Genomic DNA, 13764 nt, shown 5'->3' on the forward strand with positions numbered 1-13764 from the left:
ATTCTGGGTGGGCAATAAAATATCTAAAATGCCCAGGGAGGTATTTAGAGAGTTAAAACATGAGAACATTTTATGCATACATAACTGAACATATCTCTCTCTGCAGTTTGTAATTATAAGGGAAAAAATAAACCTTCAAAAAACCCCAAACACTGTAGGATATCTCAGTACTAATAAAAGTGTAACAAGGAACTTTCCCAAATGGTAGATAAAAGGAAGAACAAAGATACTTTGGGCCAATGCAGTTTAAGAGTTCATAATAGGTAACGTATGATGTGAGTATAACACTGAGAAGCAAGACAGCCACATTCAGTGGCAGCCACCTTGCTATTACCCGTTCCAGCCTTCAAACACATTTCTTCCTCATTAATTCAAAGCTTGCCTTTGTGATTTTGTATTGGCATAAGTGCTGGTAAACACAGGATTTTGTTAAGAAGATTGCATAATTTTAATGAAAATATGACCTAGTTCCTTAGCATTTCACTTTGAGGAACTAAATCTAACATGTCAAAGATGAGTGATGAAGGTGATTATCTGAGAAAGTGCTGATGGAAAACTGCAGTGATTTCGACAGGATTAAATCTGTAGGGTATGGCAGAATCCATTGCATATGCAAAGGTTACCCTTAAATGAGACAGACAAGATCTATAGAGGACAAAGTATGGAAAACATATGGTTTGATAAAAGCTCTAACGTGATTTCTTTTACATGCAGATTAAGAACTCTGTCAAGACAGATGAGCCTGTTTGTTGGGAACTGACAACTTTGACAGTCCATGTATAAGTGGGGTGAAGCAGGCAGTGAATGAAAATACCAAATTTCTAAGCAAGTGAATGAAAATACCAAATTTCTAAGTAAACTACAGAGAACAAGAACGCAATCTCACTTCAGGTAATTTCTCTGCACTAATTACCGGTTTAACAACATTTCATGACTTGAATAGATCACAAGTTTGAAAAAAAAAGCAGTTTATGATAAAAGAAAACAAAACAAGATATGAAATATACCAGAGCAACAGGTAAGAATTTTATATTCTGCTTCTTTTTCAACTTGTTCAACTTCACACTTCATTTTTATTTTGAAATACTGGTCATTTTACACAATAGTATGGAGCCTCCACTGACTGAGTTTATACTGAATTACAGCTGAGGATTTTTGCTTCTGCAGTTATTCTAGTGGAAGATAAACAGGAAATAGACCATATAAAGTAAAGAAGTTATATACTAAATTTGTAACTGCTTTTACAGAAAGCCACAGCACTTACATTCTGTGACAGTCACTTGATTTATGCACATCTTGGTTAAGCACAAACTTGCTGGCATTTAGATCTATTAGGCTGAGGAACAGCCTCCTAAAAAGAGGTTAGGTGTACTTAAAGATAAGATGGATGAAGCATGTGAAAACACACTGCCCATCTCAAGTGGATGATATTATGCAACAGATCTTTTCCATTACTAAGATGTGTAAATATATTGCACAGAAAGAGAAGGTATCATGCATTACAACTAGTATTAGGCTTTCCAAAGTGGAAAAAAATCCTGTTTGTAATGCAGGGAAGTAAAGGAGACTTTTCTCCTAACCAAAGCACAGGAATGGGTCCTGATAACAGTTCTATTTCTGCAAAAACCAGTGCAGAGTCTCAGGAAATACTTTTGGCATTGTAGTATCTCCATTTTTCCATTTTCAAATGAGGCTATTATTTTCTATTAATGTCCAGATTTTCCATCTGACAGAAAGCTTTTGAAGTCCAGGCCTAAAAATAGCTGTGGAAGAGGAGAAAATTATTTTCAACTAAAAGTTAATCCACCAGTCAACTCTCTCTTCCCCCTGCCAGTAGCATTGGCTGAACTTGCAGTCATTCAGTTAAAAAATAAGAAGCAGGAAAGATGATGTATAAGCAACCTGATCTACGTGAATGCATATAGAAATGTATGCTTGTACATATTATGCATACGTACATATCTAAAACCATACAACTCAAGTAATAATTTCCACAAGGTCCTGTCCAATATACAATATGACAGTGGAACTGGGCAAATCTACAACCTTCAGCTCAGAGCCCTCCGTATTAGAGTTCCTTTTCCAGCAGAAAAAAGTCCTTTGACCACACTGCTCTCCCACCTGTGGAGATAAACTGCTAATGAACATTGGTCTAATGATTCCTTCCTGTATTGTCAGCCATTTCTCAATTCCGGGGATTTCTGTTGACCAAGAGACCTTGAGGACAGATATATTGCAGGCCAAGTGAACCATTAGAAGTTTGAATTTCAGAACTGGAAGAAGGAAAAACCCATGATGCTATAAACTGTAGTTTCAAGTCTTTCTGTACAGGAAGGTGACAGTTCACTGCAGTATTAAACGCATGTTTGAGATGCTGGCATAGTTAAGTGATTTTCGTAACATAATTTGGAAGCTGTGTGAAGATTCATCTGCATGAATCTTTTAACTGATGATCCTGAAAATATCTCTTAAATAGTTCTTCCATTATGTGAACGGTCAGCCAGTGGGACAATTCATACTTGTCTTTTAACTATTAATAAATCTGCCAAGTCCTCTTACCTGTGTTGCAGGCGCAAGTTCTAATTCTGATGTTGAATCAGAGTCCAAGGCACTCTTGACATTAGTCAGCTCAGGCTGTGATCTGTTTTCTGTGGACCTAAAAATAATGCGTTTACATATTCATCACTGCACACTAAGACGTGCTGCCTTGTGTCTTTCAGGTTCAGAAGCACATACTGATTAACATACTGATTATTTCTTTTAACTGAATTGTTTAACTTGCAGTTGTCAAAAGTGCCTGGATCCTTCTCAGTGTTCCCACCCTTAAGCTTTTCAGTCGCATGCAGACAATAGCTAATACAACAGAACAGCGTCAGGCCTGACTCACCAGTAGAGCCCTGGGTATATACTGGTGTGAAACTAGTATAATGGAATGAAGGCTTTTCCTCTACCACTAGGCTTCTGTTTCATAGCCAGGCAAAATGAGGTTATGCAAGGATATCAGGCTGTACCTGCAGTCAGTGTCTAAGAATCAAGCACCACATTACAGGGGTTCATCATGGCACATGTGCATTTTTGTGCTACAACACCCTAATATTCTTTCTCCTAGAAAATGAAACCCTGAAGACCAAAATCAAGTTAAGCGAGCAAAACTTGTGTAAAGCTCTAAGTTAATGAAACACCCAGATAAAGGGCAGGTTAGGATACAGGATAATATAATTTGGTCAGAAAACTGCTTATAATGTACGAAAATGCTAATTATGGTCATGCATAATGTAGTAAATGAGTGTTGCTTATGTATCAGGAAGGCAGAATTAGTATAGATGAACTGTTCCCAAAAGGCAAAGTCCAATTCTTCCCTCATTTACATCCCCTGCAATTTTAGTTGGACTGTGTGAAAGATGTAATACTTGGCTTGGGTGTTTTATCTTGCCTCTTCCAGTTATACACAAAAATTCTGCCCTCTTGGTAGCAAAACCAAGATACACGGGATATCCACTGACTGTCAGATCACTGCCACGTATCCTTTTCTAGTCATTTATCTCACGTTTGTAGTTGGGTTTGGATCACTGCATGCATCTATAGAATTCTCACCAACTTTTATTTATTAATTGCACCTGCTACTTTTCACAACATTAAAAATTGCTGGCAAAATGTCATTTTGTAGTGCACTTGCTTATGATACATTGTCCAAAAAGTCTGCTTAAACACATTTAATGTAATCATAACAGATTCAATAATATGACTTGTTATGGAGTATTTCTGTGACTTAGGAAAGCTGGACTGGAAATATTTTTGTAAGGAAAGCAAAAAGTTGTACCATAAAAGCTCTTTTGATGGAGCTCTAGATGATGATGTTCGCTCTGCAGAAGGGTGGACCTTGCTACTCCTGTCTCCATGAAAACTGACATCATCCCATTTCTCTAGCTGTGTCTGAATATCAACTGAAAAATAAGAAAAGAAAATACAAATCTTCTAAAGAAACTACTGCAGAAATTTTTATCTCCTCTATTAAATGTATGTTATAGAGAAAATGGTGCCACCGAAGACTGGTTTAGCTAAGGTCCAATATATAGAAATATTTCTGGCTGATATTCTGTGAAAATAGTTGGGAATTCACAACACTTTTCTAAATCTATTACCATTCATGGTCAGAATGTTAGTGGAACTCGATTTAAAATCAGTGATTTGTATGTAATTTAGATCTGTTTATGAAATTATGCTAACTACTTGATAGTTTGGGATATTTTTAATTTCCTAATTGTAGGCAAATGGTAAAAATAAAACTTCTTTTAGTGAATATCGTTTAAAAATTACTATGTAGGCAACTGATATTATTCAGTCATATGCTGGACTTGCTTTGCAATACTCAGATGTTCAGCTCCTGTTTGAAGATGAAGTTCTCTAAAAGAATTTCTGTACTGATGAATGGAAAATTTGCTACCTTGGTGCAAATTACATTTACCTTGCAAATTTCTCAGTTGCAGTGCAAGTAATTTAGTCTGGATGGAACTAAATTAAATTCACCTTTTCTAAAGCTTATCTATAGATCATGCTTGGCAGGATATTGAGTTGTGTTTGGGATTTTTTTTCAATCTGTATATAGTTCTTTTGTCAAGAATGGATTTTTTTCTTTGTATGGATAGATACAGCAGTATTTACAAATGCAATGTGTATTTCTGACACCTGCATTCTGAAAAGGACATCCAGTATGGGCTGCCTCTGGTTTGTGTCCTTTACCAATTTCTCATCATACCCGTATAGATTTTTCTACCACTTTACTCACCCTGCCTAAATTCTTTTTTGAAAGAATCCTTTCAAAACTTTATTTGCACATTTAGTGACAGCTTAATAGGTATAATGGCAAAGGCAAAATGTGTTCACAGTGTTTCAAGTTTAAAGTGCTTCAAGTAGTTTATAATGTGATACAATGGTTACTCTCTCTGCTAAAATACGATGCAACAAAAATTCTGATGTTGCTTATTATTTTTTGATAGTAGCAAGGAGAAACTTGTGCTAAGAAGGCTATGCAGCACTGAGAAAATAGCTACACTCTTACCTAAATCTAGTGAAGACTTGTCTGCAACTCTGACAGTCTGGACTTTCTGCTCAGTATCCACACTGATAAGGTCAGAATTGTCTGTCTTCTTTCTGTGGGTTGAAGCTTTTAAGCCTTCACTTCTTGATGGATTCTCTGATTTCTTTGCTTTGTTTTGGGTTTGTAAGACAGGTTCACTAAGATCCAAGAGATCCAGACCTGTTGATAATACTTAGAGACAAAATGTTAGAATTCAATGTTATTTTAATTCAAATAGCTCACTTCTAGAAAATTTGGTTTAATTGGACAAAAAAGTTACTATTGTGTTGGCATTTGACTAGAGTAGGTGTATATTTCCTGGCTAAAGATGATAACCAGCATATTGAAGTATGACTAGGGATTTCAGGTGCTAAACTGGATGCAGTTTTAAAAAGCTTGATTTGAATAAAAGGCTTCTCCTCTGAAGATCTTAAAGACATCTTAGGTCTTAAGTTTATGGCCTTACATAAGATTTTCTTATGTTGAGGGGGTTCCCTGTACAATTAGGCTTTTAGATAAGATTTGGTTTAATCTTACGATTTATCAAGTACTGGTAACAGCTGTTTAGGGCACAACTGTTGCGCCACATGGCATTACGGAGAAAGCTGTAGTAGTGGACTTCTTGGGTTATAAAGGAATAATAGTGTGTTTAGTAATGGTTTCTACCATTGTTGCTCTTTGTCTTTTGGGGGATAAATATTGAATATCATTATAAATTCTGCTGCTATTTTTATTAAGGACTACATCAGTATGAAAGGCATATTCAGTCTCAGCTCTTCATTTAGAAGTTCCTTAAAAAGTAACATTTAAAATTCTTTAGCACATAAAAGACAGAAAAACTTCTTTATCATTGTTTTATAGGGCAGGTGATTTTGACAGATCAGTTTGTATTAATTATCTCTTGCAGTGCTTTACCTGTGTTCTTGGTAAATCACTGCATTTCATCAATCTTCATAGAATAAAAATATTGTATTTTGTTATTACATAAATCTAATTACCCCCCTCCCCCACAATCTGATAGATATTCCAGGGAGATATAGGATCTACAGATACTTACCTTTTTACAACAAACACCACTCTTAAACAACCTGAAATATTTCTGTTCATGCCTGTAGTATCTCTGACTATATATATATATAACAGGAAAAAATATCATTTACAATTGTTATTTAATTCAGTGTTCCAGTTTTTGTTATTAGAACTTGCATTTGCTTTAGACACATTAATTAGATGTGAGGGTAATCACCCAGCTGTCAATTATTCATTTAATAGTTTGCATGTATATAGATTTTAATTAAATAGCTTCTAACAAGCTAAGTCATTTTATGAGATAGCAATAGAACATAGTAGTGCTATGCTGATTTTATTTTATTGCAATTGATCTGCTCAACTGCTTTGATTACCTTTGCACAAATACCGAATAGGAGGAGGCCAATTTCTAAAAACACTTCCAAAGGACGGTATACTTCAAATACAATTCAGTATAATTCAAAAGGCTTTCATTCACTCTTTATTATCTTCTCTACCATCTCATCACAACACAAAGGAGCTAAGAAATGTGTTAGATCCTTTCACTAATAAAGAGTCCAAATTCAGCCTGAATAAACTGTTTTGATCTCTCTTCCCTTTTCTCTGACATCCCACCCAAGGTTTTATTAAAGAAAACCTTTCTACAGTAGGAATGAGTTTGGTAAAACCAGACAAAACTTGGCTTTTCCATAGGTTAAAATTTTGCCAAAACAAAGATTGAGATTGGTCAAACTGATATGTACTTCCTTTTGAGCTTAAACAAGTTCCCTTTAATTCAGTCCCAGAGATCTGCTAGAGTATTTGTGATCTGGATCACAGCAGATTTGCCCTCAAATGTAATGAACAAAGGTTCTATAATAGATCAGGCAACTATAATTTAGTATCAGCTCATAATTTTCTGTAAAGAGTAACAAATCAAGAAACAACTTGATAAAAATGTATTGTAATTAAGATAAAACTAAAATTCTCTCTCTCTTTCTCTAGTGAGGGATAGTAAAGAATTTTGTTTACCTGCAGTATTTGATGTTACAGGCCTTGCAACAGCTTCTGGTTTAGTTTCACAGAGAAAGTCGTCAATGGAAGGGCTCAGAAGGGGTCTGCTTTCTTGCTGCTCATTCACCAGCTAGCAACAAAAAACCCCAGGGTCACAGAGTGTTGTTGGGATGCAGAATTTAAAGAAATAAAACATATTCTCACAATATCATGCACTTTATTTTTGATTGTGAGAGAGTAAGATACCGCAGTTAGAAGAGGTACAAATAACTGGGCTTGAAATAAAATACTTGAGTCACTCTTTTGTGGCAAAAATTATATTCCTGTTTTACAAACTGCACAAAAATAAAGCAGCAAGATGATTTTTCCATAGCAATTATTGCATACTATTGCTTATAGGGCTAAAGTATACAAGGCCTGGTGTAAGTCCTTAAAATCAATGGGTGAAGCTGGCCTTCTCTATTACCAGGAGATTAAGCAGGGCTTTTTTTTAGTATTTGGAAGTGGTCTTTCTTTCATAAGTAACATGCCTCCCCACAGAACTTCCACAATACCGTTTCATCTAGCAAATATGCATTAGCCCATTAAACAATAACCTGCTGAGACAGAAAACACTTCTCTGCAATACAAAGACATACGAGTGACAGTGGATGGAGCCTGGTGAATGTATGAACTTCCTTCATGAGTTTTGACCGTGAAGATTCATAACACGGTTTTAATTTATGAAAAATTTTCCCTTTTAATTGTAATTTTTTCAATGCATTGGTTTTCTGCTGCCTAAAAGAAATCTATTTCAGGCTTTTTCATGTATTAGGGATTAAAAAGAGTAAAAACAGTCTCAGAAATAAAAGCCTCCTCTCTGCAATCTATCTCTAGACCTAGGCTGAGCTGGATGGATGTCTGATGGTGCAGCCTGCATTCACTTATCTTTAATAATGTGAAAACATGTTTTCCCCCTGTCTGTTGCTTTCATCTGGAGCTTTCAGCTTTACTTACATTTGCTGCTCTCCTCTCCATTCTGTTCTCACTCTTTCTATCATAGAATTTTCAACATTTTCCCTCAGATATATTTGAATTTTAAAATTTAGGATGCTAATATGGACTAAAACTAGCAAAAAAAGGGTATTTACTCAGGCTCAATTTATATTTGTTAATTACAGGCATTTAGGTACTGCAGTAGCAGGATTGCCTCTACAGTTATTAAAGCAAAACAGCTTAGATTCACTGTTGTTTAGTACTTGATTTCTGTGTTACAAAGTTGCAAGAAAATACCAAAGCTATTGAAATAAAATAATCTGTTATTTTGATGGATCAAACACTTAAGCTGGCACCTAACACTGACTGCCTGTATAATATGTGCACTTATTCATTTGCACTAAAATACCAATTTACATGAGTAACATGGAGGCCAGATGAGTGATTGCCTTCCCAACTGTGTGTAGCAGAATGTGCAAATGTGGGCACTTAATTTAGAAATCTGGCAATGATACTGTTCCGAACTCTAACTCTGCACATGATAAACCCATACTGCAGATGGAATTTACAGGCGACTTAATCATGTGGGTTTTTAACTCTCCGAATTGATTGTCCAGGTTGCTGTCTCATTCAGTGCACAGAAGTTACTTGGTTAATGTGGCGAATCTTAACACTTGATTGGCTGCATTTATACCAGCTGCACACCTTTGCTTTCCATTAAAGGTGGCTTTTCAGTACCCACAGTATCCCTGGGTCTATACTTTTACCTAATAGTGATATTTAAGACTTAAGAGGACCTTATTTTTCTGTTTGTGATTTAGTGACAGTCTTTACTCATTTCTATTGGTGAAAAAATGAAGGTGGATGCCTAGTAAATTCTTGTCCAAGTTATTTTTAATATTTTTAAAGTTTCTTTATGATCAAGTCCAGATATCAGTAAAAATTGCTCAAATATATTTTTCGTTTTGCATTTATACATCCTATTCTAGGAACTAGCATTAGTAACAGCCACTGCATTTTTGCAATAAGTGGCATATTTGGGTGAACACAGCGTCCAGCAGAAGGATTGCCAAAGCCTCTGGATCAGCTGGATCTTCAATGATCTATTCTGTGATATACTAACAACATAAAGAAAAGTCCTCCACCATTTGCAGGGGGACAGGAGGGAAGAAAGAAGAGGTTCTATAGGAATCACCGTAAATGTAAAACTTCATGGGAAATAATCTGTTTCTACATGTATGAGAGTGTATCAACAGGGTATGTTGTCACATGAGATTTGGGTGCTTATCAGGTTTCCTATTACACTCTGTGGATATTTTCTTTAATAGGAAATAATGGGGGAAGGAGGGAATGAAGAAGGATTATGAGAACCAAGGCAGCCAAGATCAGTCACTGCAGACAGTGAAGAACAGAAAATCTGAAGGCAGACTGGAAATGCAATTTATGGCCCAAACCTGTTGTAGGAGTAAGAGGATAAGCTCTTGGAAGACCAGCAATAATGCTAAGATTCAGAGTCATGGAGAGGAAGGAGACTAGAATCAGAAAATAACTTAATTTCTCCAAGGTGTAGCTGAAGTATGAAGTAGCAGATGTCTGGCAAATTCAAAGCTGATCATCACATCCCTAGAAATTTCATTGTTATATTGTTTATATAAGATGTGTTCAACGACAGGCCTTCATTGGTTTGATACCTGCAGTGTATCAAAGTCCCTTGATAAAATTCTAACATCAAACTGAAATAATATTGGTGGTAATACCCACTTCATCAATTTTGCCAGCAAACACCAAGATTTAATTTTTTACTAACTTTTGTCTTCTTTCTGCTGCATTTGAAGCATTTTTATTTAATTGGAAAATGAAGTAGGTTCCTCTTCTCTGACTCTCTTTGTGAACACATACGTTAAATTCATCAGAGATGGGCCACTCAAATGATCAGAGGAATAAACCCCACATTTTACAGGGAGTCTAAAAGACTTTGACTTGCTTAGGCTAACAAAATGAAGGTTGCATAAGAATAGAATAATTCTTCATGTATAGATAAAAGGAGAGTAGTTAGATGTCACTGGAGGAGGAAAGTTATTTCAGCTATAGAGATAGGTTGGCACGACAACAAAGAGATCTAAATTGGCCATGAATCGATCTGGTCTGGTAATTAAAAGAATCTTTCTAACTATCACAGCAGTGAAGTGTATGAACAGTGTTCTTTTTAGGGTAGGGGGACAAAAAGCCTACCTACTTAAAATGGCTTTTGACAAGCTTTCTACATGGCTGTTTATAATGTGTTTGCTTTTGAGAAGTGGACTGTGGCCCATAGGGTCCCTCCCAATCCAGTGTCCTGTGTTCCCATGACTAAGGACTGGAAGCTCTAGGAGTGTCTTATTAAAAGGACAGTTCCTGTGAAAAATAATCTGCTTTCAACCGAAATATCTGGGTCAAAACAGGTAGCAAATACATGATCCATTCTACTGATTCTCGATAAATACAAACTACACATGTATAGAAATAGAACATATTAGAAAAATATTATTTTATGTGAAGCAGATATTTAATGATTAGTCAAACCTTATCAGGTTAAAGAGTGCCATGAACTGATATTTTTACTGTAGGCAAGCGTGGAGTGGGTAGGTTTCTGACTCTACCCTGTATGCAATGCCACTTGGTAAGCCCTCGGTCTCACACTTTTGAATTTCATTTTGCTGTCTCTTTTATTGTACCAAATTTATCCCTAGTTTAACTCTGCTCAAATTATTAGAGTTATATCAGGCATGAATTTGGAGTAGTGCTATAAAACATTCATAGGATGAAAACTATTATCTATATTAAAGTAATAATTTATGGTTCTCAAGCACCTTTCAGGGTGAAAATCACAGAATGCTTTAAAACATTCATGAATCAAGCCTGGCACCTCCACAGAGCTAAGTATTATCTCTGTGTTGCAGATGAGAGAGGCAAAGGGAAATTAAGAAAGCCACCCGACGTCACCCAGCACTGGAAGAAGTGGCTGGGGGGCAGGAGCCAAGTGCTGGCAGCGCTGCATCGTACTTGGGCATGCAACAGCTGTACATGTGCCAAGCAGCATAGTCTCAGCATGTGAAGCTGGTGATTTCTGAGTACTAGTTTAGCTTGCAAGTGCCATAAATTTTTGCAATGGTGCTAAGAACTAAATTTTTCTTTATAAAATTCATTTTAATTAAAGAAAAAGCTCACATGCACTCCTTTCACTGAAGGATATCTAAAACCTGTGGAGGGTGATATTCCCTACTGCTTATACAGCTGAAGACACTCATCCATGGTACAAAATACTCCTAAATTCAAATTAATGTGCTGTAACTGACTTCTGCTGTTGTTTTCTGCTCTGCACAACAGAAAAAGTTGCTTTTTCTTACCCCAGTATTGCTACTGGAATGTTTTGTTGCAAAAAGCATATTATGTGGAGGCCTGTTGGTGCTTTGAGTGAGATACTGAAAGAGTTAAAAGTGCCATCCAATGGCTGATATCAGCCTCACTGCTTAAATGTAGCCAAAGGAAAAAATATTTATCAGAGATGTGAGATGAGGTGCAGCGGCTGTGCTGGAGACCACAGCTGCCATAGTGCCCCTCAGCCCAGGGCACTGAGGGGAATCACCTGGTCCCCATTTCTGTGCCCTGTCACCTGCCTCATCCCCAGCTGTCTGCATTTATTCAGCTGATGTACTTTATTACCTGCAGCTGCCCTTGCTGCTGAATTTTGTTTTCTCCAGTTGCAGTTTGGTCAGTGGTTGCTGTGAGGAGGAGGAGGTGGTGGCAGCTCATGGCAGTTCCCTCGCTGGGTGATCCTCAAGTTTGAGAGGGTAGGTGGGAGCCCGATGAACGGTGCTGGTTTGGGGTCAGAAATGCTCAGGCCTGGGCGTGCTGGGGCAGGAGTGGAGGTGCTGCTGTGGAAGAGGCACGCCACTGGCCCCCTGAAGGGTGGCGCTGGCTGTGAGGGGATTTCTTGAGCCGATACCTAGCCTGGCTTTAGCTTCCCTCAGTTGCCCATCTGGCACCTCTTCCTCTGCCCTGAAGTCACCCCTAAATCCTCCTAGGCCTTATTTTTCTCCCCTTGCCCCCGCTGAAGCTCCCTGCTTGGGAAAACAGGCAAAGCAGGGAAGGTAAAACCCTCCCGGAGCCTCGGCCCCAGAGCCTCCCCTCAGGCCTGGCCCTGCCCCAGGGAGCTGGCGCGGGGCACAGCATGCCCAGCTGCTGCTGAGGGGGCAGCTCTGTGGCCCTGGAAAACCAGCTTTCTGCTTTTCCTCAGGGCCCAACGCAGGGGCCTCTTGTGCTGGTGCTGGCGGGCGTTTTACTATGCTAGAGACAAATGCGCCATTATGTATGTATGTATGCATGCAGCAGCTGCTATGGCTTTGGTTTTGCTTTGCTCCCAGCCTACATCTTGTGTTGCAGTAAGAGAGTTATGAAATTCTTAGCGAGTAGCCTGATTTAAAATCAAAATAAATAAAAAAGTGGGGTGGGCAGTTGACAGGCTCTGTTGTGAAAAGTTTCCATAGAGCAGCTTTGTTTGGCCTTGAGGCAAGGGAGCTGGAGCAGGCCTGGTGCTGAGGGGAAGAGCTGGGAGGCCAGCTTTTTACTCAGTGTCACATTTACAGCTGATAATGTTCACCTGTGTGTCCTATCCTGCTCATGCCTGCAACTGCTTTGTCTGCTTTCCCTCCTAGAGCTCTGGGCTTTCTCTCTTGGAGTGCTGGAGTGGGCTGAGGCCGTCAGTAAGGTATGGTCCTGCCATTCCGTTTCATACCCTTTGACTGTGCTCCTGATCTTGATCCATTTGCAGTGCACGATGCATGCTGTTTTGATTGTTTTTTTTTCAAATGTTAGTAGGGCGTAACACAATGCTAGTCTTTAAGATAAATTATTTGTAATCTAAATTGTGGGGTTCCAGTCAGGCATAGGCAGCTAATTAGCACCTATGTTTTGAGCACATAGTGAACTAGTTCTCTTAAATTAAGTGCCTAAACTCCCACCATGTTCAATAGGGAGAGATAAACGCCTAGAAAAGCAACTCCAGAGGGAGATCCTGGCTACCTAATTTAGGCTGTCCCTCAGGAAACTGTCAAAGGCACCTAGCTTTCCCACTGGCTATATATGGAACGTATTCTAAAGGGCTGGTTCAAGAGGCACCTAAAACGTAGATGTAATTAGCTATCCAAGTTAGTTGGATTGGTTTCTACCCATTTTGTCACCAGAGGCTGACTGAATTACTCAAGCCACTAATTTAGGAAGTCCCATACTACTAATGGGTAATCCCCTGTACAAATAATCTCCTGGGCACTTGCACCTTTTGCTGTACTGCCCACTCAGCATGCTGGTGCGCGTGTGGTTGGGCTGCTGGCTGCATCAGTGAAATGGTCTGACCTAGAAAGCTCAGGGTGTGGTAATGAGCATGGGAGAAAGCAACAACCTTTTAACTCAGATTTTCTATTGGGGAAATTCTGTTTTTGAACTTTGAGAAACTTCACTGCTGCTTGAGTGAGACTGGACAAATAGATGAAAAAGTTAGATTAACTTAAGTAGTTTGTAAGTTTTATGCTGTTTTTTTAACTTAACCAGACATATCTACTAAGGCACCAACTAACTTCAATCACTAATTATTTGTATGCTACATAGTAATGGCTTCTTGATAATGGGTTCTCTGCACGCAGCTGGCACAACAT

The 13764-nt window shown here is 38.2% G+C and overlaps 1 protein-coding gene across 4 annotated transcripts in view; it reads right to left on the bottom strand.

Annotated features, from left to right (window-relative positions):
* PEX5L (peroxisomal biogenesis factor 5 like) overlaps positions 1-13764 on the bottom strand; it is a 149701-nt gene that overhangs the window by 19445 nt on the left and 116492 nt on the right. For 3 of the 4 annotated variants that reach the window (XM_080410057.1, XM_080410056.1, XM_080410058.1), the window contains 4 exons: positions 7118-7229; positions 5060-5269; positions 3821-3944; positions 2560-2656 (listed from right to left, as the gene is read on the bottom strand). In XM_080410057.1, coding sequence (XP_080266183.1) covers positions 2560-2656; positions 3821-3944; positions 5060-5269; positions 7118-7229 — 543 coding nt within the window. The remainder of the gene's footprint in view (positions 1-2559; positions 2657-3820; positions 3945-5059; positions 5270-7117; positions 7230-13764) is intronic. The other variant, XM_080410059.1, reaches the window with a different exon arrangement.

Source organism: Falco punctatus (assembly GCF_963210335.1).
Source record: "Falco punctatus genome assembly, chromosome: 13".
NCBI lineage: Eukaryota > Metazoa > Chordata > Aves > Falconiformes > Falconidae > Falco > Falco punctatus.